This window comes from Candoia aspera, chromosome 2 (assembly GCF_035149785.1).
Source record: "Candoia aspera isolate rCanAsp1 chromosome 2, rCanAsp1.hap2, whole genome shotgun sequence".
In the NCBI taxonomy this organism is placed as follows: Eukaryota; Metazoa; Chordata; class Lepidosauria; order Squamata; family Boidae; genus Candoia; species Candoia aspera.
In genome coordinates this window covers 245,712,199-245,739,039 of record NC_086154.1, presented here as the reverse complement: position 1 = coordinate 245,739,039, position 26,841 = coordinate 245,712,199, and the positions used below count along the sequence as shown (strand labels likewise).

The following is a 26,841-nucleotide window of genomic DNA, read 5'->3' as shown; positions in this document are numbered from 1 at the left end:
CAATCTGCTGCTAACACTGGATGTGTTGGATTATGATTCTCACCAACTGCTGTCATCTTGGCCAATGATAGCATGAAGACTGTGGATTTTTATTTATTGGATGGTTAAGGTTTCTGTGCACATAATTCCCATGGGTGTACAGCAACTAACGTAATACTGGATTAAAGCCAAATAATAAATAATATTAACCACAACAGCCAACCTGACAGGCCACCATTCAGGAGCAGAACAATATTCACATGTCCTCACATGCTCTCCTGAACAACCAAGTTTCACTACTCTTCAGAAGTATGAAGGAGTGGAAAGTCCAATGGTAGGCTGTTCTACAGGGGGAGGCTATTACTAAGAAGCCTCAACAGCATTGTCCCTGTAGATAATATTCCTGTGGTGGAAGGACATTCAGCAAGCCTGCCTCCTTGATTTTACCAGGTGGGCAGATTCAACGTGGAGAACTTGGTCTCAGAAATATACAGGACAATGTAGTGCTAATAACCACTACCTTGAATTGAATTCAGAAGCTAACTGGCAGCCTGTGCAGGTTCCACAGTAGTGGTGGTATGTAGGTGAACCTTGATACACACATAACTACCTGTGCTGCCTCACGCTGAACCATCTGAAGCTTCCAAGTGGTCTTCAAGGGCAGCCCCATGTAGAGCAAATTACAGAAGTCCAAATGCAAGATGATAAAGACATGAATGACCATGAGCAAAGTCTGCTTGAGAAATGTAACTGTGTAAAGGCTATTCAGACAAATTTTATGCAGGAAAATATTAGAAGTCCCACCAAAAACTGCTACTAACCTTAACACATCAATCAAATTATCAATACCTATAAGGAATCTGAATTCAGCATACAAGGACTAGCATGATCGCTTACTATTATCAGAAGGAAAACAAATGACAACAATGGATACTACTGTATTATATCTCATGATTTCACAATTTTAGGCACATTAGTAGTATCCTTTTGACAAAGGCCTGCCAATTTTTCAAATATGCTTTTCTCTCTTTTTCGCTCCCACCTGCAATAGTGCCAATCCTACTTATTTCTAACATATCTGGAACAAGGTATTTCAAGTAATAGGGCTAGTGTAACTGCAGCATTAGCAAGAGGATATGGCCCTTATTCTTACCTGCTTTTGGAATGAAATACTGAACATCTCATGTAAAGCCCACGTGTCCCTCAAGCCCGTAGAAGTAGCAAATCTCTAGGATACAAAATCTTTAAGGAGACTAGTTTGCCTTTTGGATATTTTGTGGTGTCCATGCCAACTGTGATACACTGTCTATCAGCCCCTAAGTAACCCTCCCATGTTATGAATGTGTTAACCACTTGTTTTCAGAACTCCAAAGGTGCTCCAGATCCGTTAATTTTATGTAGTAGATTCAACTTAACACTATTATTACAATATATACAATATTCAGTTCTTATACCAAAATTTTAATTCAATGAATTTATTGTGAATTGTGATTGAAATATGACTGAGTACATCAGACATCTGTTTGCCATTCCATTTTATGACAGACATTTCCCAGGATGCAACAGTGTTGCCTTCATGTTGGCACATTTCAGTGCTCCGAATACACAGAGGGTAGATGTCCTCCTTCGATTTCCAGACCCATATTCAATGCAATAGACCTGTTCCTCACCCTTTGCACACTGATTTGGAAGCAGGCAGGTACAGTGCAATCCTTCTTCTGTAAATAAAATAGTTAAAAATGTAGGGTCAACTAATCATTTATTTTTACTTTAGTATTGTGTGTGTGTGTGTTTTCATTTGGTATGCACTTATATCTAAATGCCATACAAGAGCTATTTTGCAATTATAATCATAAGACTGAACACAAAGCTTCCTAACCATAACTGGCTGTCGATCCATAAAGATAACTTCCCAAGTTTTATAAAACTATCCTTATAATAGAAGTCCCTTGGGGTTTGGATTTCCCCCCCCCCTCTTTTGGGGGAGATGGGCAGTGGCTAAATTTGATTAATAAATAAATAAAATAAATAAAACTGTTGCAATAAAGTGGGAGAAGGGTGTCTTCAATGGATGGATGATGAGTAGGTGAAGCTGTGTCATTCATCTTAGCTAGGATTGGAAATGGGGGGGGGTTCTGTTTGGAGTGAAGAAGATGTGATAGAACTAGGGAATTTTATTTGTATTTCATCATCAACAACATCAACTTCATCTACACCTTCTTACTAGATGTTTTAAGGCTTAAAATTGCAATTTATTTGTTTTCCTGCTTCAGAATAATGGGAAACAACCACATCAATCTTTGTTTAGGAGTAGCTTGGAAGTACAAAAACCAGTGGTAGGAAGCAAGTTGCCTATCTCTGTTATAAATTAACTGTTATTAATTAACCACCATCTTCCTATCAATCTTTCTCACCACTTCACAGAAGTAAGATATTATTAAACTATTTGTTTGATAAGGACAACCCACATTTTGCTAATCTCTTCTTTTGCAATTAAAGGTGCTGTCATCAGTGTACTGAAATTAAACCCTTCTAATTTGCTTTGAAATTTATTCATACAATAAATTCGTCTATTGTAGGTTCCAGAAAACAGAGCATTTCCTTTGCTTCAACTATCATCTACCATATTGAATTAAAAACAAAACCTGAATTTTCACAATCAGATTGGAAAGACAGATTGGGGTTTATGTGTCTGTGTCTGTGCAAAAGAGAGTCCTATCAACTTCTTATTTCAGATACGAACAGATATAAAATAGATTTTGCTTCTAAATAGTGAGGTCTATAACAATAGCAAAGAGGTTGAAAATTTTAAATTTAATCAGACAAACCATCTTTTTTTTCTGGCAGAAAGCTTTTCCTGTATGAATCTCTGCCAAGGCAATTTACAGGAAAGCTCACAATTGCTATCATCCTACAGCACAGTGAAAAACAAGTTGCATAACAAACAGATGTGGACATTCATTTTCAGGAAGATTTCACAACCTCAAAACATTTTCTTGAGTCCTTTCTAAAGAGAGCTAAATAAATAAAGGACACACATAAGAGGTTTGTTAGATACTATGCTTTTGAAAAGCCTCAGAGATCAGCAACATAATTCTATCCATTTTTCCTACTCAGAACTAAAGCTTTTTGGAGTTAAGGTGTGTTGCTTCTCCCATAAATGTGCACTCCATGGTCTTTAGCAAACTTCCTCCATGGGCTGTCATGTGTTCTCCCAGTCCTAGATAAGTAATTAAAGTGCTCCTTATTCCAGCCCTGCATCTGTTGCAGCAATACCCAGGAGTGCCTTTTTCAAAAACAGGTCTGTCAATTTCATCATTACTAGAAAGAGCAAGCTTGCTCTCATTCATCAGCTCTGGGACTGCTTGAAAGAAAAGGATATGACCCTACTGTGATGCACTTAACCCAGGTCCCCACCAAAGACAATTGGTGGGGACCTGGGTTTAGTGCATTTTGTCAATTCACTAGGAGATCCAATCTTCTATAATATTTTTTACATTTTAAATTGTAGTTTTGGTGAATTGTCATTCACCAAAACATATAGTATATTAACCTATAGTATAAAAGAAAAAAGTGGTATTGTCAGATACATCCGATACTATGCATATGTGCACGTAACTTCCAACATATCGGTTCTAGTCTTCTTCTCCATCAGTTGGCTGGTGCTTGTAAAATGCTCCCTTTCTATGAAGCTTCTAGGTGGCCCTTTATCTGGTCCAGAGCTTGGGCGGTCATGCAATAGGATGTCCCCTTCCAGAGTAGACTTGGTGAGGGGAGGAGTAGCAAAGGGGATAGGGAGGAAGAAGTGACAGGGGACATCCCGCTGTAGGAGTGGAGGTTGACTCATGTGAACAATGGATATAGCCTTCTGATTAACTGAAACTTAGTCATGCAGCCGGGACGCAGTGGCGCTGCAGGTTAAACCGCTGCGCTGCTGAGCTTGCCGATCAGAAGGTCAGCGGTTCGAATCCGTGCAACGGGGTGAGCTCCCGTTGCTAGTCCCAGCTCCTGCTCACCTAGCAGTTCGAAAACATGCAAATGTGAGTAGATCAATAGGTACCGCTTCGGCGGGAAGGTAACGGCGTTCCGTGTCATCATGCCGGCCACATGACCACGGATGGGTCTACGGACAACGCCGGCTCTAACGGCTTAGAAACGGAGATGAGCACCGCCCCCTAGAGTCGGACATGACTGGACTTTACGTCAAGGGAAACCTTTACCTTTACCTTAGTCATGCAGCATCTGATAAAAATAGTAACATGCATTACTTATATATCTCAGTAACTAGAGTTATGTAGAGCTCTTTCATGCAGTAATTTAAAAAAATTAAAAATCACCTTTACAAGTCAAAGATTGCAGTGTTCAAGAGACCCACCTGGACATCTTTCCCAATCGTAGCATACATCATATCTGCAGGGTTCTTTCCTTCTGCTGTTTGCTGAAAGATTTGCCCTCTCAATGGCCCAGGTCAACCTGGTGTCATCATGGCAAGGTCCGTTATGGATAAAATGGACTTGTTCATCATTCCTGCACTTTTCAGCCAGATAATGACAGCTAGAATTTGTAACAGCTTGTTCAGATTGTACATCCAGTACACAGATATCTTCTGAGCTGGTGCTGCCAAGAAATACAAATTATACATTTGGAGACAATAAGATTCCATTGGTTCTCCTTGCTTCCATATTTCTACACTATAATTCATTACCTGAGTAGTCAATATTCAAATATTGTATTGCTTGATGTATCAGTAATTTCCAATATTCAGGAGCTTAAATGGCCACATTGTCTAACGAGAGCTGTACCAAGCTTCAAATGGTCTCTCCTCCACAATGTCTCTGTTGTTGATTTTGACATCCATTAGTTGGCTCATTAAAAAGAAATTAGCATTTTGCCCACTCTATTGTCCCAAAAGACAAGGCTGTAAACCCTACATCAGAGTAGGTAGCCTCTTGGTGGGTTGGGACAACAGTGAACTTTTATAGGACCATTCATCTCCCTTCACCAGCAACCACTGTGTTTTAAGGAGGCAAAAAACATAAATTGTTTGGACTATGCTCATGAACCTGAGAGTATTACAAGCCAATTAATGTTTCAGTTTGCTTGATTTATAATAACAATAATACGCCTGTGAACCAGCTGATTTCACTTCTTCAGAATGTGCTTGCTTTAAGTAGTTTTTATAATTCTTCTCCCCTGAATACCTGCCAGATATTAACAAGGCCTTAACTTATGAGCAATTCTTAAAAATTATCTACACAAAGGCCAGGGAGCATAATTGCTATCAGGAGAAAATCAGGCCGCAGAACAGTATTTTGAGTTTCCTCAAAAAGGGTACTGGTAAGCTCTGCTTTGAAAATGCACTCAGCTGGAGCTTTTGTTTTGTTGACTTGTAGTGTGTAATTCTTTCTGGGTTAAAATACATCATTTTAAGCTTTGTGCCTGTGAGACCTTGTTCTGAAATTCTGCAAAACGTTTAGTAGTTCAGAGATTTGCAGAATGCAGGTGAATTGAAAAATTTGCAAAATAACCCCCCCCCCCGCCACCCACCAGAAAGCTTTGCAACTGCTTCAGTATGGCAGCTTGGGACAGAATAACCCTTGGAACAATGTGACATCATGATGTAGTGGCTCTATTTTATTGTTGGTCTTCAGGGAGGTGTTGAATTTCACCTTACCTTTGCAGACCTTTCAGAAATCACTCAGCCAAATTATTTAGTCCAGCTGTAACTGATAAAGTTCAGCACAAATGGTAGCCCATTGAGTATGGACCACCAGGTACATGTATGACCCTCCAGAGAGCTAATAAGCCTTCTAATTTTGCTGCCCACCTGTAACTACAAGAACAGGGATGCTTTCCCTGCTGAAGAAAGATCAGCTGCCAACAAAAATAGGGAGGCTGCTAAACTATAGGTGGATCATAAAATCTGAAATCTGGCTGATGTACAATATTTATCCCACCTCTACTTACCTGCAGTCCTCCTCTGGGGAAATGCAGACACATTGAGAATCCACCTCTTTTTTCCCAAGGCTGCAATTACCTTTGATGTGCAGCGGCTCATCTAAAGAAGGAACAGAGAGAAAGAGAGATACAGGTTTCAAGTCAGGCTGACAAGCAGGTTCATTCAGATTTAACATCCTAGTATAATCTGAAAAAGAAGTAGGATTTAGGTATTTCAGCTGGGATCGTGATGTTCGGTCAAGAAAGAACTGTTTTATAAGGCTTTATGTTTTCTTTGAACAAAGTACCATACTCAAGATACAAGAACCACGCTAATTGAACATGGAATACTAGAGTTGTACACTCCTCAAAAATCTGCTTCAGACTACTGACCACCTTGGCCTAGCGGGTTGTGAAAACAGAACTTTTTATTTTGTAAGAACCATTCATCAGACTGTGTAGAGGTCCTCAGAACTTTGCTTCATTCTCCTATCAACGCTGGAGGGCACTTTGCGGGTTTGGCAATTTTGGTAGGGATTTTTTAAAAAATTAAAATAATATGCCCTAGATCACTCGGAGTAAATCAGCATAGGACTTACTATGAGGTAGCTAAGGGATCTCTTTAAATCTTGTTTAACTTTCTAAAAGCTTGCCGTGCTTACAGTAAGAGTGGGTGCTCTTTTGCAGAGAGGTACAGTATCTTCCACTATTTCCTAGATTGAATATGACTCATGGTCATTCCAAAAAGTCTCAGAAAACAGAAGCTTCTCTACAAAGAGTGTAGTGCTGCTGTAGGCATGCCAGACCTTTTAAAAGTTAAGAAGAAATCTCGAAGTCGTTTTGTTCATTTTGAGAAAATAAAATACTAACTGGACATTGCTTGTGGTTAGTGTTCATCTCACCAAGAATCCCTCTGGAGGCTACCTGCCCAGATTTATGTCAAAAAATATTATATCCCCAATAGAAATCTTTAATTCCCTACAGATAACAGCGTAGGCTGCTGGGTGGCAGTCTGCATTCAGGTTATTATTTCCCAATTTGTGTATCCTTGATTTAGAACAGGAGTGGAAACATTTTAGATTTCCAGGATCTACTTAATTTTTTTATTAGAAGTCAAGGTCCATTCTCTGGAATCAGCTGCAAAATAAAGGACTGGGTATACATCTAGCAGCATTAAGGAAAAAAGTACTTCTGAGCACATGCTTCAAACCAAGAATGTGCTTTCAGTAGCAAGACTGAGTTCACATGCCTTTCAATCTTCCACTCTTGGTGTTCCTTCCAATATTATTTCATTTGAGCTGCTTTATTCAGATGGACTAAGCCTTATTGTTGCAGCTGGTTTTAAACAATTGGGAGTCAGACCCCCTTGCAGATTTACCCCAAATTATAGATTTATTAGTAATTCTCAAGGTACATTCTGTCTTCCTTGATGTACAAATATTCCCATCACTGAATCTTCAACACAGGATAGCAAGCAAGAAAGAAAAATAACACAAGTGAACAATCTACAGCAAGCATAAAACCATGAGAGCAGAAACTGGTGTTGTGGTTACATACGTTTCTTGCAATCAAGTGAGCTCAGAATAGGAGGGATCCAGGAGAATTTGTCCCCACATTTGTAAGTCCCTGGGCCTGTAAGGCTGTAACCTTCAGGACAGCTCAGATGGATCTTGTCCCCAACATCATACTGAATTTTAAACGGGGTCATATGGACAGCAACTGAAACTGATGGTCTGTCACAAGCCAACACTGGAGTTTAAGAAAGAGATTTTCTTCATTTTATAATTAACAAAACATTATTGGGCAATATACTTAAATATATAACTCTATGCAATATAAAACCACAACATAAGCAAACAAATCAAGCATCAGAATAAAACTAGGATTTAATAATCTCATTATATTAGGGTCAAAGATCTAAAAAGCACTAAAACATGCTTTAAAACAAAACAGAACAAAACAAATTAGAGAAATTAAAAAGACTTCACAGAGCAACTCTCCTTTGTAGCCACATATTGTTTTTTTTCTCCTAAAAATATGGGACAAGTCCCCCATCCTGAACATGTAACCTGAAGCTCAGTTGCATGTTACTTTTATTATACCGAAAGCAACAAGGCTTTATTGAGAATGAAATTATACAACCTGAGGCCTCAGAGCTTATGCATTTCATAAAAAACGGTGGCCTTGACAAGTTGTTATCAAACTGCAGTTTTTAATGTAACAGAAGAAGATGGCTACTGTGACTGGAGACTAATATTAGCTACATTTAATTTTAATTACATTTAAATAAAATGATATCAAATTTAGTTCTGCCCTGGCCTTGCATATTCCCTGCTGTTGTTTAAAGACTGCCAATGCTGTCAGCCAGGAAGAAGTTCTGCGTTCCTTTAGAACAATCCGTCCCTACAAGCAAAAACACTGAAGAAACTTGATTTTGACTTCTGGATGCTGGGAATAAACAGAGGCCTATTTAAATCCATATGACTATTTCCCTTTCCTTGATGAAACAAGCACAGCCACCAGCATATAAATTCTTTCCATTTTTTGTCACCTTACAGGAAAGATGAGATTAAATATAACTAATAATTTTATTACTATTAAGTACACATTCTGAGAGCCAGTTTGGTCTAGCGGTTAAGGTGCTGGGCTAGAAACCAGGAGTCTGTGAGTTCTAGTCCCGCCTGAGGCATGAAAGCCGGCTGGGTGACCTTGGGCCAGTCACTTTCTCTCAGCCCAACTCGGTGCAATGTAGACTACCCTCCTCGTGGTGCACCCCGGGCAACGTGACTTGTCATGGCTAAATAGTCTACACATCTGGCTGCTGGACTTCACAAGGATTTCCCAGCAAGAGAAAAGCAGCATGAACACCAAACTGCTATGCCATACGATAAAAAAAATAAAGTACACATTCTTAACTTTTCCCTAAGAAGCCCAGGACAACATACTTTTTTTTCATACAATTTTATATGATTGATTAGACTGAGAGAAAGTCATTTAATTTATGAATAGGAATTTGAACCAAAGTCCTCCTGATCAAATAAAGATGTCCTAGCCACTGGATTAAGTTGATTCACTCTAACTGTAACATGTAGCTGTTTCCTAAGCAACAATAGGATTATCAGGAGTAAAACTGGACTGACCCATGCCATCTCCTCTTTAGGGGGAAATATGACTTGATTCCATTCTTCTTCCATTGTGGGAATACTAAGTGTTGAATTGCCGCTCAAAGAAAATAGGCATATTCACATATTAAAATGCTTAATATTGGACTGGCCAAAGCATTTCAGTTTGCACTGCATACTGTTGAAGACAACACTGAACCAGACTTTTTGGCTTGGATAATTGAGGGCTGGATCAATATTTAGTTACGGTTAGAGTAAGTCTGTTGAAAACAGTGGCACTTTACTCAGAGTTCCACTTGATTTCACTGAGTTTAAGGATCCAAACTGTGGTGGATTTCAGTAATGCTGCTGGTTCTCAGGAAGGAGGGAGCACATTCCAAGGAAGGGGGACAAGATAAGAGGAGACACAGTCCAGGAGGCGATTGTGGGAAAGCCAAGAGGTTCAGAATAGCCCCACCCTAGAGCTTTCCCAGGTTATTCCCCCTTAGATTAGGTAGAGTAATTTTAGCCTGGCAAGATTCTGTCTATATGGTGTGAGCAAATAAAGAACTGGGGTTTGGCTAGACTGCTTCTTTGTCATTCTTGGGCTAGGCCTGACATCAGTCTTGCCAGACTAAAGCAACTCTGAACCTCTTCGTTTTCCCACATTCACTTTCTGGACTGTGTCTCCTCTTATCTTGTCCTCCTCCTTGGAATGTGCTCCCTCCTTCCCGAGAACCAGCAGAGTTACTGAAATCCACCACATCACCCCCCACCTTCAGAGACACATTTCATAACACAAATGTAGGTTTTCTCATTTCTCCCTTGAAGAGATGTATATAACCATAAAGCATCTGAATTATTTCCTTTTTATCCAATGTATTCTGTTTCTTACATTGGCACTCAATGGTCTGTTGTACCCATGTTTTGTCTGGAAGGCAGCGAACGAACTGATATCCTGAGCGATGATAGCCACTGAAGCAGACCACTTCTGCTTCTTCTCCAACATCATAGCACGGTTTTTCATTCTACAGACAAATTAAAAGTTCAGTCCAATAAGTGGAATATTCATTCCATGAACTATAAGAGATGAGCTGAAGTCTTAAACTCTGAAAGAGGTAGTGATACTTACAATAATGTGAATTCTTGTGGTAGCAACAAAAGTACCAGCAATTAAAGAAGTCATAAAATGAGCATTATAAAAGAGGGTAGGGCTAAGAATATTCTTCAAAAACACAAACCAATTTAGAATAATGGGAGTAGGTTTTAAAAAATACTCCTGGTATTAAGGAAAAAGAAATTAATATGCAGATGAACATTTGGTTGTGCAAGTCAAAACAGATAACTTTATGAGTATGCCAAGAGCTCAGGGATGCAATGGGCCTCTTCAGATAGACTGACAGATATTCAGTAGGTAAGTGTGAATCACTAAAACTCCTGCCCAGATTTGTAGTAGCTTTTTTTATAAGACAGATTTTTTTTTAGATTTTTTTTTAGATGGAAAAAATCTAAAAGGAAGATGCAAGACTTTGCCTTGCTGACATGACAGATGAACAATCATATTTGCTCCCAATGGAATTGAAGGCAAAATTCTTTTACATCCTTAATGGGAGGTATTTTGAAATACATCTCATCTTAAACTCAATTTTGGATGGCAACCTTTGATGCTCCCCTTTATATTAAACATGTGAATCTTTTTCAAGTGATCCTTTAAAACCATAAATCAAGGTGTGTGGAAATCAACCTATTCATTGGAATTAATTTCTCAGACCTGTGAATCAATTCCTTAATGTCTGTGGATGTTAGAGATTCATCTCTGAAACAGAAGAACACCCATCTTTTCAATAGCACCCTCCAGAAATTTTGGGAATCAACTCCCCAAATTCCTCTCTGAGAATTCTGAAATTACATTCCCAACATATTTAAAGGATTGAATTGTGATAGGCTCTCACAAATTCATTTCCAGGAGAACCTCATCTCAAGAGCCCGAAGCAGCACTCTAGCATTGGTGCTATTTGGTAAAAGATTGAGGTCCACTTAGATAAGTGTCAAAGTCTTCTCTAGTCCATTAAATGCTGCTAACCCTGATGAATCCATTTTCTGATGCTTTTGGAGTTGAACATCCTGTGTCACATGTATGTTTTATCCGGCCTTCTTCAGTGTAGTCATCATCGTTTACACAAGTAGCACCCCTGTAATTGTGACATTGTCCATTTAGGAACTCATTAAAAAGAAACACATAAAGCAAAAAGTCATAGATAATCAGTGGATTGCAACAATCTGATGGACCCAAGACAAATATCCTCCAGACCTATTATATTCATTTTGCATTTGGCACCCCCAAAATCTAGGAGGGATGTTTATCTCTGCCTACTTCTTTCAGATTTAGAGGGTCCTTAGAAAATGCCTTCCTTAACTTCAAAATGCTTGGAGCGAGATTTCTTAGGCTGCATCCACATGAAGGATTTGAAAGGGAACCAAAGAATATTCTCCAAGGGACGTGCATTGGCCTTTTCTTAGCAATCAACATGACAGGTGTTAGTGGAAACTATCATACTTCATATCCTGTATGCTCTTTTACAGATCCACTTTCTATGCAGAGAGATCTTGGACTTCCTCTTCTCACAAAGACATCTGGATGGCCATATATTTCTCCTCCCCCCACCTTTCTTGTATAGTACACAATTGGGTCCTGAGATCATTGGCCATGGGCATCCAAAAGGGAGGGCAAGAGAGGAAAAAGGTTAAAACGTGCATAAAAATGCAAGTATGTTGGGGAGGGACACTGCATTGTGGCATCATGATGCACATTCCATCATTCTGACAAAATTTTGGCTTGCTGAAAATAATAGTATGTCTCTTACTGGCTTTTAAACATTGAGATGAAACACCGATCCTCATCTTCAGCTTCACCTTTACAAGGTTTTCCTCCATTCATGGGCTCAGGATTGTTACACAGCCGAGTTCTTTTTCTCTTAAAAGATGCATCACAAGCACTCCATGCTGACCAGCAACTCCAGTAGCCATCTACTGCATCTGGAGTCCAAAACAAGATGATACTTTTGTTGCCTTATCCATACAGCTTTGATATTAGCAGAAGGCTCTACCCATATTCCAGCTTTACCCATCTTGAGGCCCCCAGTTTCTTGAATCTCAACTGCCATAATTCCCAGTCTGCATCAGCAACTTGGATTGCAATACCTATGTGATGGAATTCCAACTCAGCAACCAGTGTAGTGTCATTGTGCATCATGCAAAGACTATTTCTTAATCTTCAAAGGCATGCCAGCTGCTTTTAACTACTATTATAATGCGTCTGAGTTGCTGCTTTGTTTTAAAAAATGAAATTTTATATTGACTTTTAAATTTAATGCAGCACCCCGAAAAGGATTTTAGTTTTAGTTTTCTAAGCAATGAATATATTTGCTATGATATTTTTTACAGATTTTTCCCCATTTTGAGAAAGGAAAGATGGAGACAGTTTTTGAAAACAGCCTGTCAAATTCAGAATTAAGTGTGTGTTCTAAAATTCATGGAAGGGCTTGGTTGCCTTAAAACATTTTTTTTATTTATTTATTTATTTATTTATTTATTTATTTTTCAAATTTCTGTCACCGCCCATCTCCCCCAAAGGGGGAATCTGGTCAGTTTACAACAAAACAAACTAATTAAAACCATAAAACATAAATTACAATACAATTGTAATCAATTGTATACAATCATTATAAATAGATAAATATAAGATCCTTGTGGTGAAAAGCTCTCATTCAATGGGGAGGGCACTATGGTGCCAACCACCACAGGGCAGAGCTGTGCACAGCTCTAAAGGACAGGTAAGTTACTAGAGTAAAAGAAAAGACCCCCAGAAGTTGACTCTGATTCCCAATGATTCCATGTTCAATTTTTGTGCAAACCGTGTACCTCCATGTGCAACTGCATGGTAAAATAAGGTAGAGCTGTTATCATAAAAATACCTGATGTGTAGTCAGGTGCTCGCAGTTCACAGTTACTTCCGTATGTTCCAGACTTACACACACAGAGGCATCCAGTTTCAGATAACACTGCTTGAGCATTATTGGGACATGGGGCACAACGACAAGGATCATATTTGCTCAAATATTCAGAAAAAGCCCTCCGGAGATTAAAACGCTTTGTTGCGGAGCATGGGAAGTTCTTCACCAAATCCACAATGGGGGAAACCTAAGAAAGAATTATATTCTATTTCTCCGAAGTTGTCCCAGCAGACTTCTTAAACCAAGGAAACTTTAGTTTGGGCCTTCTATGTGGGAATTATTGTTGCCTTCTGCAGGCTCAAAATCATGATATTGGGAGACGCACGCAGTCCTGTTGTTAGTCATTAGCCATATCCACAGTTAAAATAAAAGGGGATATCACAAGATCTGACCAATTTAAATAAAGTAGCATTCATTCAAAATATGCAACACCATCTGTTCTTTTCTTCTAAACATGGTTGCTTTGACCTTCACAGTAAGGAAGTTCTGTTTTCCTCTTGTCTTTTATCTCTTACCTCAAAGTCAATCACAACTGGATTGTTTTTGGCTGATTCCAACCACTCAGTAAAGATCTCGTGACCTGGCAGGGAGCCTTTTCTCTGCCAGGCTAGAGCTGCAGCATACCGTGACTGTCCACCCTTAACCAGAGAAATAGACTGTTCCGATGACTTCAACATGGAACCTAAAATGGATGGGTTATACAGTAGAGTTATATATTTAACTGCATGGGTCTTTATTATGAGTCGCCAAAGTCTGGGAAATGGGAAGAACCTAAATATAGGACCTTTTAATGGGTATATGTGTATGTGTTGTATGTTTTAAGGGGCAAAATAAGTGAACTTGAACTTCTGGACCCCATAGTGATTGACTGATTGACTGATTGATTATGTGCCATCATGTCGTTTTCGACTCCTATAGATAGATAGGAACCCATAGTATCCCTGTAAAATTAGAAAGTTGGGCTATTTTTTCCTATTTGGGGAAGGAGGTTACCGTCAAAGGCAATTTCATCCCTTAAACCATCCCAGTTCTGACATTTATAGCCTTGTCCACTCAGGTGATATCACAATTTCATTAGTCACTCATCCTGTAGCTTCCAGGTAGGAGAAAAAGAGAAAGTATGCTTCCAGGCCAAAAAAGACTGTGTACCATTGTTCCGCACAATTTATCAGGTTGGTTGCAGTGGTCTTGAACTTCAAGTTTTAGCAAAAAGCTTTTAGTGCTCTATTCTACCAGTGCCTTCATCAAATCCAGTAGACTAGGTTACATAGGGCAAGAGTACTGGGCTATTGTACTGGGCAAGTGAGAGTGATCAGCTGACCTTGTCAATCACAGTTAGCAGTCTTCTCTAACAGCTTCTTCCAAACATGATGGGACTGCAATTCCCAGTGTTCTCAGCCTATATGACTGTGCTAATAAAGGATAATGGAAGTTGCAGTTCCAACACTATTAGAGGACAATACTTTAGGGAAGATTAATATGAGGCTCTTGACCCTTTAAAAATCCACCCAACTGTGCAATTTCTAAGGTGGTACACAACGACACAGACTGCCTTGTTTGTCTTATCTTGTCTTATCTGCTCAACCTAATGCCTGCCTCCACCTTCTGGCTCATGATTCCTGTTGCTTGACTCAGTACCTGTCTTTCAATCCATCAGGACCATAAATTTTGCCTGTAGCCCACCCAATCATCAAAATCACCATTCTTGCACCTGATTCAGACTCCACTTGGCCCATGGCATAGCAAACTTTGTTCACAGTCCTTCCAGAGCCATAAAACTGGGATGTGAAGAAAGTTCAGTTAGATCTGAGAAATGGGTCTAGATAAGTATGGAGGAACCCTGTAAAATATTTGTTTACCTTCATAGCGTTCTGTCATCTTATTTTTGCTGCAATACTCATGATGTTCTGTTGACTTAAAGAAGAAAACATATTTCTGCGTCTCTGTTCGCACACAATTTTCCATTTGTTCTGTTGTTAAACCTAGGTATAATTCAAAAGTAGAAATAGAAAATAGAATTTCTCAAATAACACTCAATTATCCAGGTTGTCAAGCATTATAGCACCCAATCTTTAAAAATGACATTGGCTGGCCAGCCTACAAGTTTTTCACCTTCAAGCCACAAGGTACACAGGGCTGTCTGTGGAAGGGGAGAGGGTGAAAAAAGTCAAGATGGCATCTATGATTGTATAATTAAATTGCCCAGAGTCCCCCGTTGGGGGAGATGGGTAATGATACAAATTTAAACAAATAAATAAATAATTGAAGCCCTGGCTCATTTTTATGTGCATTAGGAGTAAGGCTTTGATCACACCATGGTGGCCACCAGCTTGACTTTTCTGAGTCCCCTGTGGAAACCTCTGAAAGTGTTTTTTGTTTTAGTTTGAATGATTTTTAAAAGGTTTCTTTCATTTGTACACTAAAATTCTAGGGGATTTTGTATCTAGATGGTTCCTGCCCGTTTCCCCACCCTCCAATAGCCACCTGGAAACATTACTTTGAACATTTTGATTTAGTTTCCTTAAAAGGGTTGTGAAGGGCAAAGCCTGGGAACCTTTATAGTTTCATTAGTGCTCCGAATTTCATTAACAAAAAGAAGAATCCAAGTTCAGCACAACAAAATACCCTGAACTAAAACAGAGTGCAATAACAAGTCAGAACTGATTGGGCTGAACCCAATAGCATTGCATTTGACTGAAAAGAAGAATTTAAAATAGTAGGATTATGTTAGGTTCACTGAGAATATATTAATGGAAGCAAATCTTTTCTTTCTAATCTTTCTGGTCTTCCTTTTGGAGGGTCCTATTCCTTTTGGGTAAAATATGGTAGCATTCAGAGCCTTGCGTGGCGCAGAGTGGTAGGCAGCAGCATTGCAACCGAAATTCTCCCTGCCACCCGGGTTCGATCCCAGCAGAAGCTGGATTCTCGGGTAGCCGGCTCAGGCTGACTCAGCCCTCCATCCTTCCAAGGTCAGTAAAATGAGTACCCAGCTTGCTGGGGAAGGTGACGACTGGGGAAGGCAATGGCAAACCACCCCGCTATCGTCTGTCAAGAAAATGTCGCGAAAGCGGCATCCCTCCAAAGGGTCAGACATGACTCAGTGCTTGCACAGGGGACCTTCCACCTTTCACCATGGTAGCATTCGGAGTAGACTGCTGCTCAAAATGCTCACCCTGTTAGAAAATAAAAGAAGTGATTTTTGAGGATTTCTTGTCCTCCCTACAGTCCCAGTGGCTACCTCCCCCATTGTTCTGGAAGGATGAGCTTTCAAAAGGCATCAGGGGCTGCAGAGGAAAGCAAGATCAATGGAAATCATGGAAATCATACCTCTTATTATGGCAACTCTATTAGAACAAATGCCTGGCTATTTACAGAGAGGGCCCTCCCTTTCTCTGGCACTCCTTGGAGTGAGCATGTGACTGCAGGGCATTCCAGGAAGCATTTAGAAAGTAAATGCAACTCTCATCCATCTCCACTACAGATTTTATTCTGAGAAAGGACACTCTTCTTTCCTTCTAGGATTCATTCCTTCAAGAGGAAGTCCCAATACCTCATCTTTGACAAGACCATCATGGAGAAACTCCTGTGGAGGGCATTTAATTGCTTATTCCCAGGATTTGGTAATAACAGGTAGATAACAGGTAGATTTCTTTATTTCCTGTTGGCTTGCTTGTTTTTGCTCATTGGATTGATTACAGTTGAGAGATGCATCCTCCCTAAACCTGCCTGCTTAACCTCTTGATTTCTAAGCAAATCACTGGGAACAAAGATAAATATTTTATATCCTCAGCATCTTAATATGCAGACCCACATACCTGAATTTTTTGCTTCTTCCTCACTAAACTGATAAAGAAGGTCATATTTGGCTCCCAGTAAACCAGTTGTGTAATAATGTGTCCCAAAATCATCAAAAATCCGGCTATATAGGGCATAGTTGTACTCCAGAGGCAGGCTGTTGAGTGACTTTAAGAACACCCCAGAGAGCTGCAGATCTTGCTCTTTCACTGTGAAGTTTGAAACTGCAATCACCTTATGGATCCTAATATAATTGGATGTCTTAGAAAATACAACAAAATAGATACAGGATGTTATTGTCTCTCATGCTTTCTTTTTCTCAATAACCTTTTTGTGTTTGTAATCCTTGTATGCAACTCAGAGTCACCTGTGTGAAATAGGTGGGCACAAAAATTGTATAAAGAAATACATAAATTTATATAAATAAATAGACTCCATTTTAGCAGCTGCTAAAGAAATTGGCTCTTCTATGGCCTGGACACCTGTAAAGAGCCTCATCTGAGAAGAGGCTCAGTACTGAGCCCTTTCTGTTCATTTCCCTTCTCACTTCCTGTTCCATTTTAAGTAATGATGCAGACTGGGCCCAAGAGGAAGCAAATGGATAGTAGTGCTCTGAGCAAGGAGTTTCCAAAAACCTAGAGTCAACAGTGAAGACTTCACTCTCCTCTGTTTCTCCCCTAATTCCTGTTTTGAGGACAGGTGTAAGCAGTGGAACTGGTGGTAGTGGGTAATATGAGAAAAGCTGAGGACAGGGAGCAAGGTATGGGATTTACAGATTTCTGTTAGCCATTCCCCAGCAGAATTCAAGTTGTGGTCCCAAGATATTTATTTTATTTATTTATTTATCTAATTTATCCCCGCCCATCTCCTCCCATTGGAGGCCTCTGGGCAGTTTACAACAAATGATTAAAACCATCAGAATAATAAAATACAAGATAGAAGAGAAAGGTGAACAAGAAACCTACAGCTTGCCAGGTGTTGCTGAACCACAACTTCAAACAAGCCAAATAAGCAAGGCTGATGCTGAGAGTTGTAACTAAACAAATTGAGAACACTGAATAATTGGTGATGGATACACCATTGGAAGACCTGAAAGACCAGGTTAGGTGTAGATCATCAGGGAGAAAGCTATCTCTATGGTCACAAGGAGTCAAAAATGACTTAATGGCATACAATCAAGCAAATAAAAATAATTGGCTATTGTAGGTAATTTCACAATAGGAAGGATCAAATTGTGTACCCCTTCATTAAATGAGATCTTCTATTTTTTAGCAAAATAATGAAGTGTGCCTACCAACCGTCCCTCCCAACATCTCTTTTGGAGGAAACTCTCACTGGTGCTGGCTACATCTTTTAAAAAGAAAGGGCAAGAAGCAGAACAGGTTAAGAGCAAAACAGAAGAATATAGCTTAGCTCTGAGCAGAAAAACAACTGAATTACCTGACACTGCAACATGGAACTAAGTCAACAATGTTCATTTTAATTCTCTTCCAGGCAATGGTGCCTGTCGAGGGAGAGGGGGGTATTTCAAGATGGTGGATGGAGCATTGCAGTATTCTGTATGCATATATTGCAGTGCTCTGTCTGCCATCTTACCAATTTTGACCTCCCCCCATATGACTACTTCCGGGTGATTATAGCAAACAACATACTATATGTAAAAGACTATACTACAGATGGAGCTTACTTCCAAGGATACAGATTCTTACCATTTTTTGGGATGCTTTAACGGCTTGCTTGAACTCATAAGATGATGTTGATGTTGTGGTTGATATCGACCCCCAAAAATAGGGGATTCCAGAAGTACCTCTCCCAACGTACATAGAATCTGAGGTTTTTTCATAAGAACGGGCCAAGGTTGTTAAGCTGGTGTAGAACCTTGTTTTCACATCATCTTCTTGAGTTTTCACCTATCGACAGAGACTTGTATAATTACGGATGTGTTTTGGGAGGAGAGGCAGGAGAATTAAAAACCACTGAAAATAAAAATTTTAGCTTTTTTTAAAAAAAACACTGTTTGAAAATAAAAGTGTGTGTTTGTATGTATGTGTGTATATATATGTGTGTGTGTGTGCGTGTGTGTATGTGTATATATATATATGTATATGCACAAAAATGTCTACAGCTTCATATATGAAAGCTGGGATAGGATAAGACGTAGAGATTGGGCCAAGAGTCCAGAAGTCCATGCATTAGGAAACCCCACCGGGATCCCATTTGCCTTAGCAATGAGCACATTTGAAGGCCTGGCGTGGGTGTCCGAGGTGGGGACAAAGGGTAGGGGGTACTGCAAATGACAAACTGTTCTTAACTTCCTTACTAAAACTTTATTGTCCATATAATGAGTGGTCAGTCAATACAGGTAGTCTTTGACTTAGGACCGTTTGCTTAGCGACCGTGTGAAGTTACGAAGGTGCTGAAAAATGTGGCTTGCAACCGGTCCTTGCACTTACAACCGTCGCCACATCCCTGTGGTCACATGATCAAAATTCAGGTGCTCGGCAACTGGCTCACGTTTATAACAGTTGCAACATTCTGGGGTCACATGATCACCATTTGCAACTTTCCCAGTCAGTTTCTGACAAGCAAAGTCAATGGGGGAAACCAGATTCGCTTAACGACCATGGCAACAGAGATCATAAAATCAGGTGTGACTCACTTAACAACCACTTGCTTAACAATGGAACTTCCGGTCCCAATTGTGGTTGTAAGTCGAGGACTACCTGTATGGAGCACTAGAGGTCATGATCAAATCATCAGCCTATATGATTTAATGCAATAAGGATGATGCCAATAGATTTATATCTTAGAATGGAAGCATATCACGTCTGCCAGTGGTCAGGAATATTTTCAAGCATCTGACAGCATCAAGTGATCTCATGCAATGATCCCAATTGCTCCTCCCCCTTTAAAAAATATCCTGCAGTCTCATCAAATTCAATTATCTTATCCAAATTCTCATGTGAACATATTAAAGTTTTTCTAGACTGTATTTTCAGGTGAGGTCTTGCAAGAGTTCATGTACTCTAAGTTTGCCAAATCCTACAAGGCTTGGACATTACCCCAGATTTCAGCCATTTAAACCATTCTTTAACATTTAATTTAGGGATTAAATGAGGCTATCTAGGGGTGTTATGGATGCACTGGTGCTTGCAGGTGCTATGTTGCTGACCTCTGGCTTATGCTAGCATTGAGGACACCAGGTTCTTGGAAAAAGTTATCAGACACCCCTCTTCTCAGTAATGTTCCAGTTCTTAGATGGGTGGCTAAATGGAAAGATAAATCTAGGATAAAAGTTGGTAGACGTACACTGAATTTGCTCAGGGGCTAATATAGTGCTGAGTCTTACTAAAACCATTTCAATCACCTCAAAAGTGATGTTGTCGAGGTTAGCAGGTAGACGAAACGTAGTCCTTTGGTTTTCACTTTTCACCAGAACGCAGCTCCCATTATTGAATGAATAATCAAGGATTTCTCCACGGGTTTCTCCAGCCAGGATATGATACCTAGAATCAACATTGTAATTAAATAAAGATGATTAGATCAGTGATAAGCACTTGTGAACTTTTGTCTGGATTACTGCAATGTGCTCTGCATGGGGCTGCCCTTGAAGAGCATTCAGAAACTTCAACTGGTGCGGAATGCAGCTGCATGGATAGTAAATGGGTCCAGTAACACCACTACTCTGTGAGCTGCATTGGTTGCCACTGTGCTTCTGGGTGCAATTCAAGGTGCTGGTTGTCACCTCGAAAGCCTTTCATGGCTTGGGACCATGAAAGTTACTTGAGGGACCATCTCTACCCAGTGTTTCTACCCATTCGATCCAGTCAAGCAGGATGGGCATGTTCTGGGTCCCATCAGCCAAAGAACGCTGGTTGGCGGGGCCTAGAAAACAGGCCTCTTCTGCTGTAGTGCCCACCTTATGGAACATTCTCCCTGCAGAGATCAGGATGGTCTTGACCCTGCTGGCCTTTTGTAAGGCCTTAAAGACCTGGGTCTGTTCCCAGGCTTGGAGCCCCGAGTGTGTGCAGGTATCTGCTTCTTGGCTGTATTAGTGATTTGGGTTTGATGTTTCTTGGCTGCTTTGTATTTTAATTTTTGTAATTTTTGTAATTGTTTTTATTTTGTTTTAATTCTCTTCTATTTTTCCTTTTTTCCCCTTTCTTGCACCTTTAGCTCTCTCTTCGATTCCTTTCTTTCTTTTCTTACCTTACATTAGTTTGTATTAGTTTGTATTTTCTTTTTAAAAATATTTAATAAAACTATATTAAAAAAGAGAGAGAGAAGACCCCTCCATCCAAGTACTTTACCCAAGACCCATGAGTTGCACACTGGGTATGCTTTCGAATTTAGTCCTGCAGACCGGCTTTATTCTCCGGCAATTTTGTTCATCTGAATTGTCTCCACAGTCATTTTCTCCATTACATTCTAGTTTCTTGGCAATACAACGTCCTGTTTTGGAGAAATCAAAGTGGCTTTGTCGGTTTCAGACACAGCACCTAACATGAATCTGTGCCATTGCAGATTCGTGTTTGGTGAGTTCCCCACCATAATCTGAAGATAGGGTTTCCTTAGCTGGGTCAGGCAACCACTAGATGGCAGCAAAGAGAGAGAAAGCATTGGCTATTTGGTGCTATCTAGTGGGTGCCACAAGTATTGCAACTCAGATATAGCAGTCTATAACTCAAGATCTCCCCAAAACTTGAATACAGAAACTGCTGGTTTTGGAAAACAGGAAAAGAGGAGCATGAAAACATTATTAGGAAAGACCACTGCCGGGCAAATGAGCACAGAAAGGGCAAGATGGCAAATGAGTCATCAGGACTGCTTGGGGAAAAGATATTTTAATTACTTTTGATAACACCTAAGTAGAATTTTATATTGACAGGTCATGAAGTTGGAACCATACTTTTATTGTATTAAAGTTCAGAATCTAAAGAATAATTAACAGGAAACCCTTGTTTTAATGGACCAATATAAGGAAAGTGATGCCCATTAAAGCAGAATTTCCATTAAAAATGAACTGGATTTTATGCATACTTATTTTATGCATCGTACACATTTTAGGCTTGTGTAAAATGGAAATCAGATTTTGCATGCATTATGTTATGCATTTTAAGTAAAATATAGTTGCATATTTGTCTAGTGCATCTGACTGGTTAGCTGCATCTTAGCTAACCAAAGTCTATTAAATCCAGGAAAGCCAAGATGGTTGTCATGAGCACTGATGGTGACCAGGAGGGGGCCCCTATCCAGGGGGGAAAACGCATGCGTAGTACTGAGGAGTTAAGCAGCCATTCAAAGAGACACAGATCAGACCCGCCTTGACTTTTGGGGTTTATCTGTCTGGGTTTTTCCCACGCTTCTTCAGTTTGTTAGGATTTTCTGTCTAATGTAGCAGTAATAAAACACTAGAGACCTATTCCTTGTCTCAGCGTGGTTCCTGACTGTTAGGACAATGGTGGCCATAACCACACGATCCCTCCCACAAGTAAAAGGGGCATGGCTTCAACTGCATGGTTGTGGCCACCACCTTGATTTTTTGTACCTCCTCCCCACAGGCACCCCTGGTTAAATCGAATGTTTATTGTAGTTGTCCATAGAGATAATAAAACAGGGCTTACCATTATCACAGTGAAACTTATTCTGACAGTTCACTTCTTCTATGTTGCATAATTTTTCTGGGAAACAGGGCCGGCGATCTACCATCTGCCCACAAGAGGCCTCACCTCCAAACTGAGATGGGCGTAGCAGAGACCTGACACGGAACTAAAAGGAGAAACCCATGTGTGGGGAGGAAACAATAAAACAAATTTTCTCATTGTGGGTTTCACAGTTGGATGCCTCATCTACAATTTCAGCTGCAGAGAGAGTATGCTTTTGTTAGCAGATCATACAAAGGTAGAACCTGGTACTTGATGCAGGAAGTAGGATTAGGATTTGGGGTTCTGCATACTTTTTCTTTTCTTTTTTTTAACTATTGTCCCTGTGCATCCATATCTCAGAATGCCTGAAACATTTTCTGCATCATGCATGCAGAAAACAAGGGCAACTGCATAGTTTCTCATACATCTCATGCTCAAATTACCTGTTCTTTAACACATGGGTCACACTCTGACCACTCTTCCCAGTCACCAAGTTGGCAGTTGATGGGGTTGAGAGATCCTTGCTGGTTACAAGGCCGAGTGTCAGTCCAAAAGCACAATTGTTTACAAGATATCAGATTATAATAGTCATCTTGCACTTTTTCCCTGCAAGATGAAGATATTGTATATTAATCCTGAATCTTATACCAAGAGGATGAGGAAGGGGGGATACGCCTATACTCATATGGGCTAGTTCGGTTTCATACTACAGACATGTACCCCAGCTAGTCACCCTGTTAGTTATGCATTTAGCAAGCATCGCAAGGGTTAGCTATGAATTTGGCAAGCATTGCAAATAGCAACATATATGTATAAAGCTCATTTTTGTGGGGATGGATCCCAAACCAGAGAGGGGACCTTGTCACCTGAAGAGCTTCATGCCATCCATTGCTACTGTTTTCTACCCTTGGTAAACTCATGAGGAAAAGAGGCACAAAAGTGACCTTGGAAGATCTCAAACCTGGCACTGGCTAAAGCTCTGATTTACACAAGCCTTTTTCCCTTCCTTCCACATCATTTCCTCTTCTCTTGGTTATCATCGGAAAACAAGAACATTTATTTGCTTGTCTATAATATCCTTAGAATGTATGTTTAAACTGCTTCTTAATCAAGTGGAAATTATAGCTCCTATTTTTACAAGGACAAACATCTTCTTGTTCTTGCACCAACCTGATTCGGCTTTGTGTCCCAAAACTGCAAGTGGACCAAGAACTCCATGGAATATTATCACAGTTACATCCAACCCCTTTTTCAACTACAAAGCTCAGAAGGATAATGCATATCAAGTTGTTTCTTTCCATGGCTAAAAAATATCAAGCTAAAAAGGATGGGTACTTAGAAATATATAATTTAATGTAGTAATATATTACATTTACAATAACTTATATAGATCCCAGACTAATCATGTTTCACATTATAGATTTAGATACAATTGTATACCATAAAACATTTGGATTTCATCATCATCATCATCATCATCATCATATTGTTATTGTTATTTCATGACTGGTAAATCATATATAGAATGTCTAATAGAATTACACCAATGAATAACCTAATCCTTCTGATTTTGGATAGATCATGTCACTTTCACTATTTTGAAGGATTCACTGGCAGACCTTAAAGATATGATGGACACCTGTCTGAGAAAAGAAGGGAGTAGAATGGCTGGAAAAGGAGGTTATAGAAAGAGATGGAAATAACAAAAGGTTCAGAATGCCTCATGGTCAAGACTGTTCATTGTTTAAACCTGAAAGGATAGATTTCACAGGGAAACATTTAACTGTAGATCCCATGGGAGAGTCCATGAGATGTGGTAAAGTCAAGGTGACATCTACAATGGTGCGATCAAAGCTCTGTCCATTTTGTATGTGCAGAGCATGGATTGCACCATTGTGGTCACCATCTTGACTTTTTCCCCTGTGGACATCCTGATTGTTACAATTCATGCCTGGAATCAAAATTAAATTTATTAGTGCAAAATGTAGTCACAGGTCCTAGCTTTGATTATCTCAAGCGTCTCTCAACTTGACAGGATCGAATAAGCAGGAGCTACATAGATTCTTGCTACCCAGTAAGGCATCTTTAATGCTCATCACGTGAAAATGCAGATTCTTGGAAATGGTAATAAGAATTTTCTACCCCCATTTATGTTGAGTTAGTGAAGGCAGAGTCTATTTGAGTGCTTTGAAATGCTTCCTCCCTGATTTTTTCCACTTAGGCTAAGTTACTGTTTAGGAGGCAAGTTGTCAGCCCAGTTGCCCACTTGATTGTTTATGTCTGTGTTCAATTCTATCCCAGCCTCCTTACACCCTCCCACTGATGGGTTAAAAGAAAGGGCTGTATCTGTGGCAGACTGTACATACTTGCCAGTCATCCTTTTATACTGCTACCATCGGGACACAGCCTTGGGTGTGAGAACTAGCCTTGAAGCATCCCAAACAGAAACCAGTCCAGCCTCCTCTGCCAAATAAGTAGGGAAGGAGATTCCACAATATTCCCATGCTAATTCCACTGTAAAATTGCATTGACAGTTCTCACAAAAATAAACTGAGCCAGTTAGGAGTTCTAGAACAATTGGATCCTCCAGTTACTCACAGAATGATAGAAATGAATGCTTTCTGAAGTCTTTTTTGCAACTGGGTAAACCTTGGTATGTAGAGAACAACGTTGTAAAAGATACTGAGAAATATGGGTTAATATTTGAATACAGAAGTAAAACACAACATCCCATGACCAATCATAGAATCATGAAATGGTAGTTTCAACATGCTTGGAAGGAACTTTGGGTCTCCAGTCTCTTCTTGCATGCAGCAATTGACCACATCCCTGGCAGATGACCATTCAGCAGATGACTGGCCATCCTTAAATATCTCTGATAAAGAAGATCCCGTTACTGTCTGAGGCTGTCTATTCAGAGTTCCAGTTGTTTTAATGTTTTGCCTAACATTTTGCTGAAATGTGCATCTCTACATTTTCTATGCCTGCTAGTTTTAAATTTGCTTCCTGGCACAACAGAAAACAAACCTGTCCTGTCTTCTGCATGATGACCTTTCAAATACTGGAGCATAACTATCATGTTATCTTTTCATGATCTCATAAAAAAGGTGAAAGGTGAAAGGTCCCCTGTGCAAGCACTGAGTCATGTCTGACCCTTTGTGGGGATGCCGCTTTTGTGATGACTTCCTGGCAGACGATAGTGGGGTGGTTTGCCATTGCCTTCCCCAATCATCATGAGCTCATGCCCAGATTAAATACTATATACGCAAACCTTTCAACCATTCCTTGTAGGACTTGGTTCCAGCTTTTCCATTATGCTGACAGCTCTCCTCTGGACATGTTCCAGTCTGTCAATGTTTGTCTTAAATGATATGCCAAGATGGTAAATGGAGGTGAGATATGTGCTATCATTTGGAAACATGGACCGCCTACATGTACCCAGTTGCATAAAAACTTCAGAAAAAAAATCATTACTACCATTAGCTGGAGAACCTAATTGTCCTAGAACTTACACTTTTTATAGAATAATACATTCATAGCTGAAATTAAAAGTATAGGGCAACAGGATTTTCAGTCATGGGAACTCCAGTCAGAGCCAAAATGGTGGCTCTTAGCCATTCATGATTTTAAAAGGCATAATTGTTCCAGTGAATTACAGCCATTACTAATAAGACCTGTAATGAAATGTTGCATCCTGATTTTTAAAACAGAAGTGCTTCTTTATAGATTCCAACCATTTCATCCACAACCTACAAATTTCACTTGTCTTTACCGGAGAAAATATATATACATACACATCACCCACACACATATATTTGTAAATCGCAGGGTTCTTCCAAGCATGCTAATACCATGCTCTTGTCATTTCTATTGGCACTCACTACCAGAACTTACTATTACAAGTAGCCCCCACATAACAGCCATTCGTTTAAAGACTGTTCAAAGTTACAACAGCACTGAAAAAACTGACTTATGACTGTACAATGAATGACAGTTAAGTAGAATCTCTTTGTTCAGAGACAGCAATTCAAATGCTGGGATAAAAAACAAAGGGTTAGGATTACATCCTGCTTGGGAGCTCCCTAGAGATGTACCAAAGGTCTCTGTTAGGTTGCTACATGCCTAGAGACATAAAGATGATTCTACACGCCTAGAGACATAAAGCAATTTTTTTAAAAAAATTGTTTTGGAAGTAGTGCCCAAAATAACCCAACATAATAATCAATCAGTCTTTGCAAAAGAATGAGACTTACCTTATTGGATTGAAAAACATTCATGGGAAACCTGGGTGATAATACAGCAATGGAAATAGCACTGCAGGCATAGATCACTTACACTTTCACATACCACTCTTAATAAATATTAGTGTTT

The 26,841-nt window shown here is 39.7% G+C and overlaps 1 protein-coding gene across 3 annotated transcripts; it reads right to left on the bottom strand.

The window, feature by feature from the left end:
* Window positions 1–1,419: 1,419 nt before the first annotated feature.
* On the bottom strand, window positions 1,420–26,841 carry LOC134491753 (complement component C6-like). Of its 3 annotated transcripts, XM_063295709.1 has the most exons (18): window positions 26,724–26,813; window positions 23,641–23,788; window positions 22,914–23,076; window positions 22,450–22,594; window positions 21,136–21,277; window positions 20,193–20,331; window positions 18,535–18,735; window positions 16,846–17,086; window positions 14,890–15,012; window positions 13,546–13,712; window positions 12,992–13,217; window positions 11,882–12,053; window positions 11,101–11,209; window positions 9,913–10,045; window positions 7,474–7,665; window positions 5,947–6,037; window positions 4,355–4,596; window positions 1,420–1,697 (listed from the first exon to the last, which is right to left on the bottom strand). In XM_063295709.1, the coding sequence occupies exons 2-18, from the start codon at window positions 23,769–23,771 to the stop codon at window positions 1,516–1,518; spliced, it is 2,799 nt and encodes a 932-aa protein (XP_063151779.1). In that variant the 5' UTR covers window positions 23,772–23,788; window positions 26,724–26,813; the 3' UTR covers window positions 1,420–1,515. The 3 variants fall into 3 exon arrangements, with proteins under 3 accessions (XP_063151779.1, XP_063151780.1, XP_063151781.1); XM_063295710.1 differs by lacking the exon at window positions 23,641–23,788 and having other exon boundaries at window positions 26,724–26,841; XM_063295711.1 differs by lacking the exons at window positions 1,420–1,697; window positions 4,355–4,596 and having other exon boundaries at window positions 5,948–6,023; window positions 7,451–7,665; window positions 23,641–26,774.

What these genes read in the sequence shown, in the direction of transcription:
- LOC134491753 (XM_063295709.1), bottom strand. Translation starts at nt 23,771, where the DNA reads ATGGAAAGAAACAACTTGATATGCATTATCCTTCTGAGCTTTGTAGTT. An exon ending in GATGACAGAACGCTATGAAG is followed by an intron (nt 13,713 to 14,889) that starts GTAAACAAATAT and finishes CATCCATTTTAG; the next exon opens with GTTCCATGTTGAAGTCATCG. An exon ending in TCCCCAGAGGAGGACTGCAG is followed by an intron (nt 4,597 to 5,946) that starts GTAAGTAGAGGT and finishes ATTTCTTGGCAG; the next exon opens with CACCAGCTCAGAAGATATCT.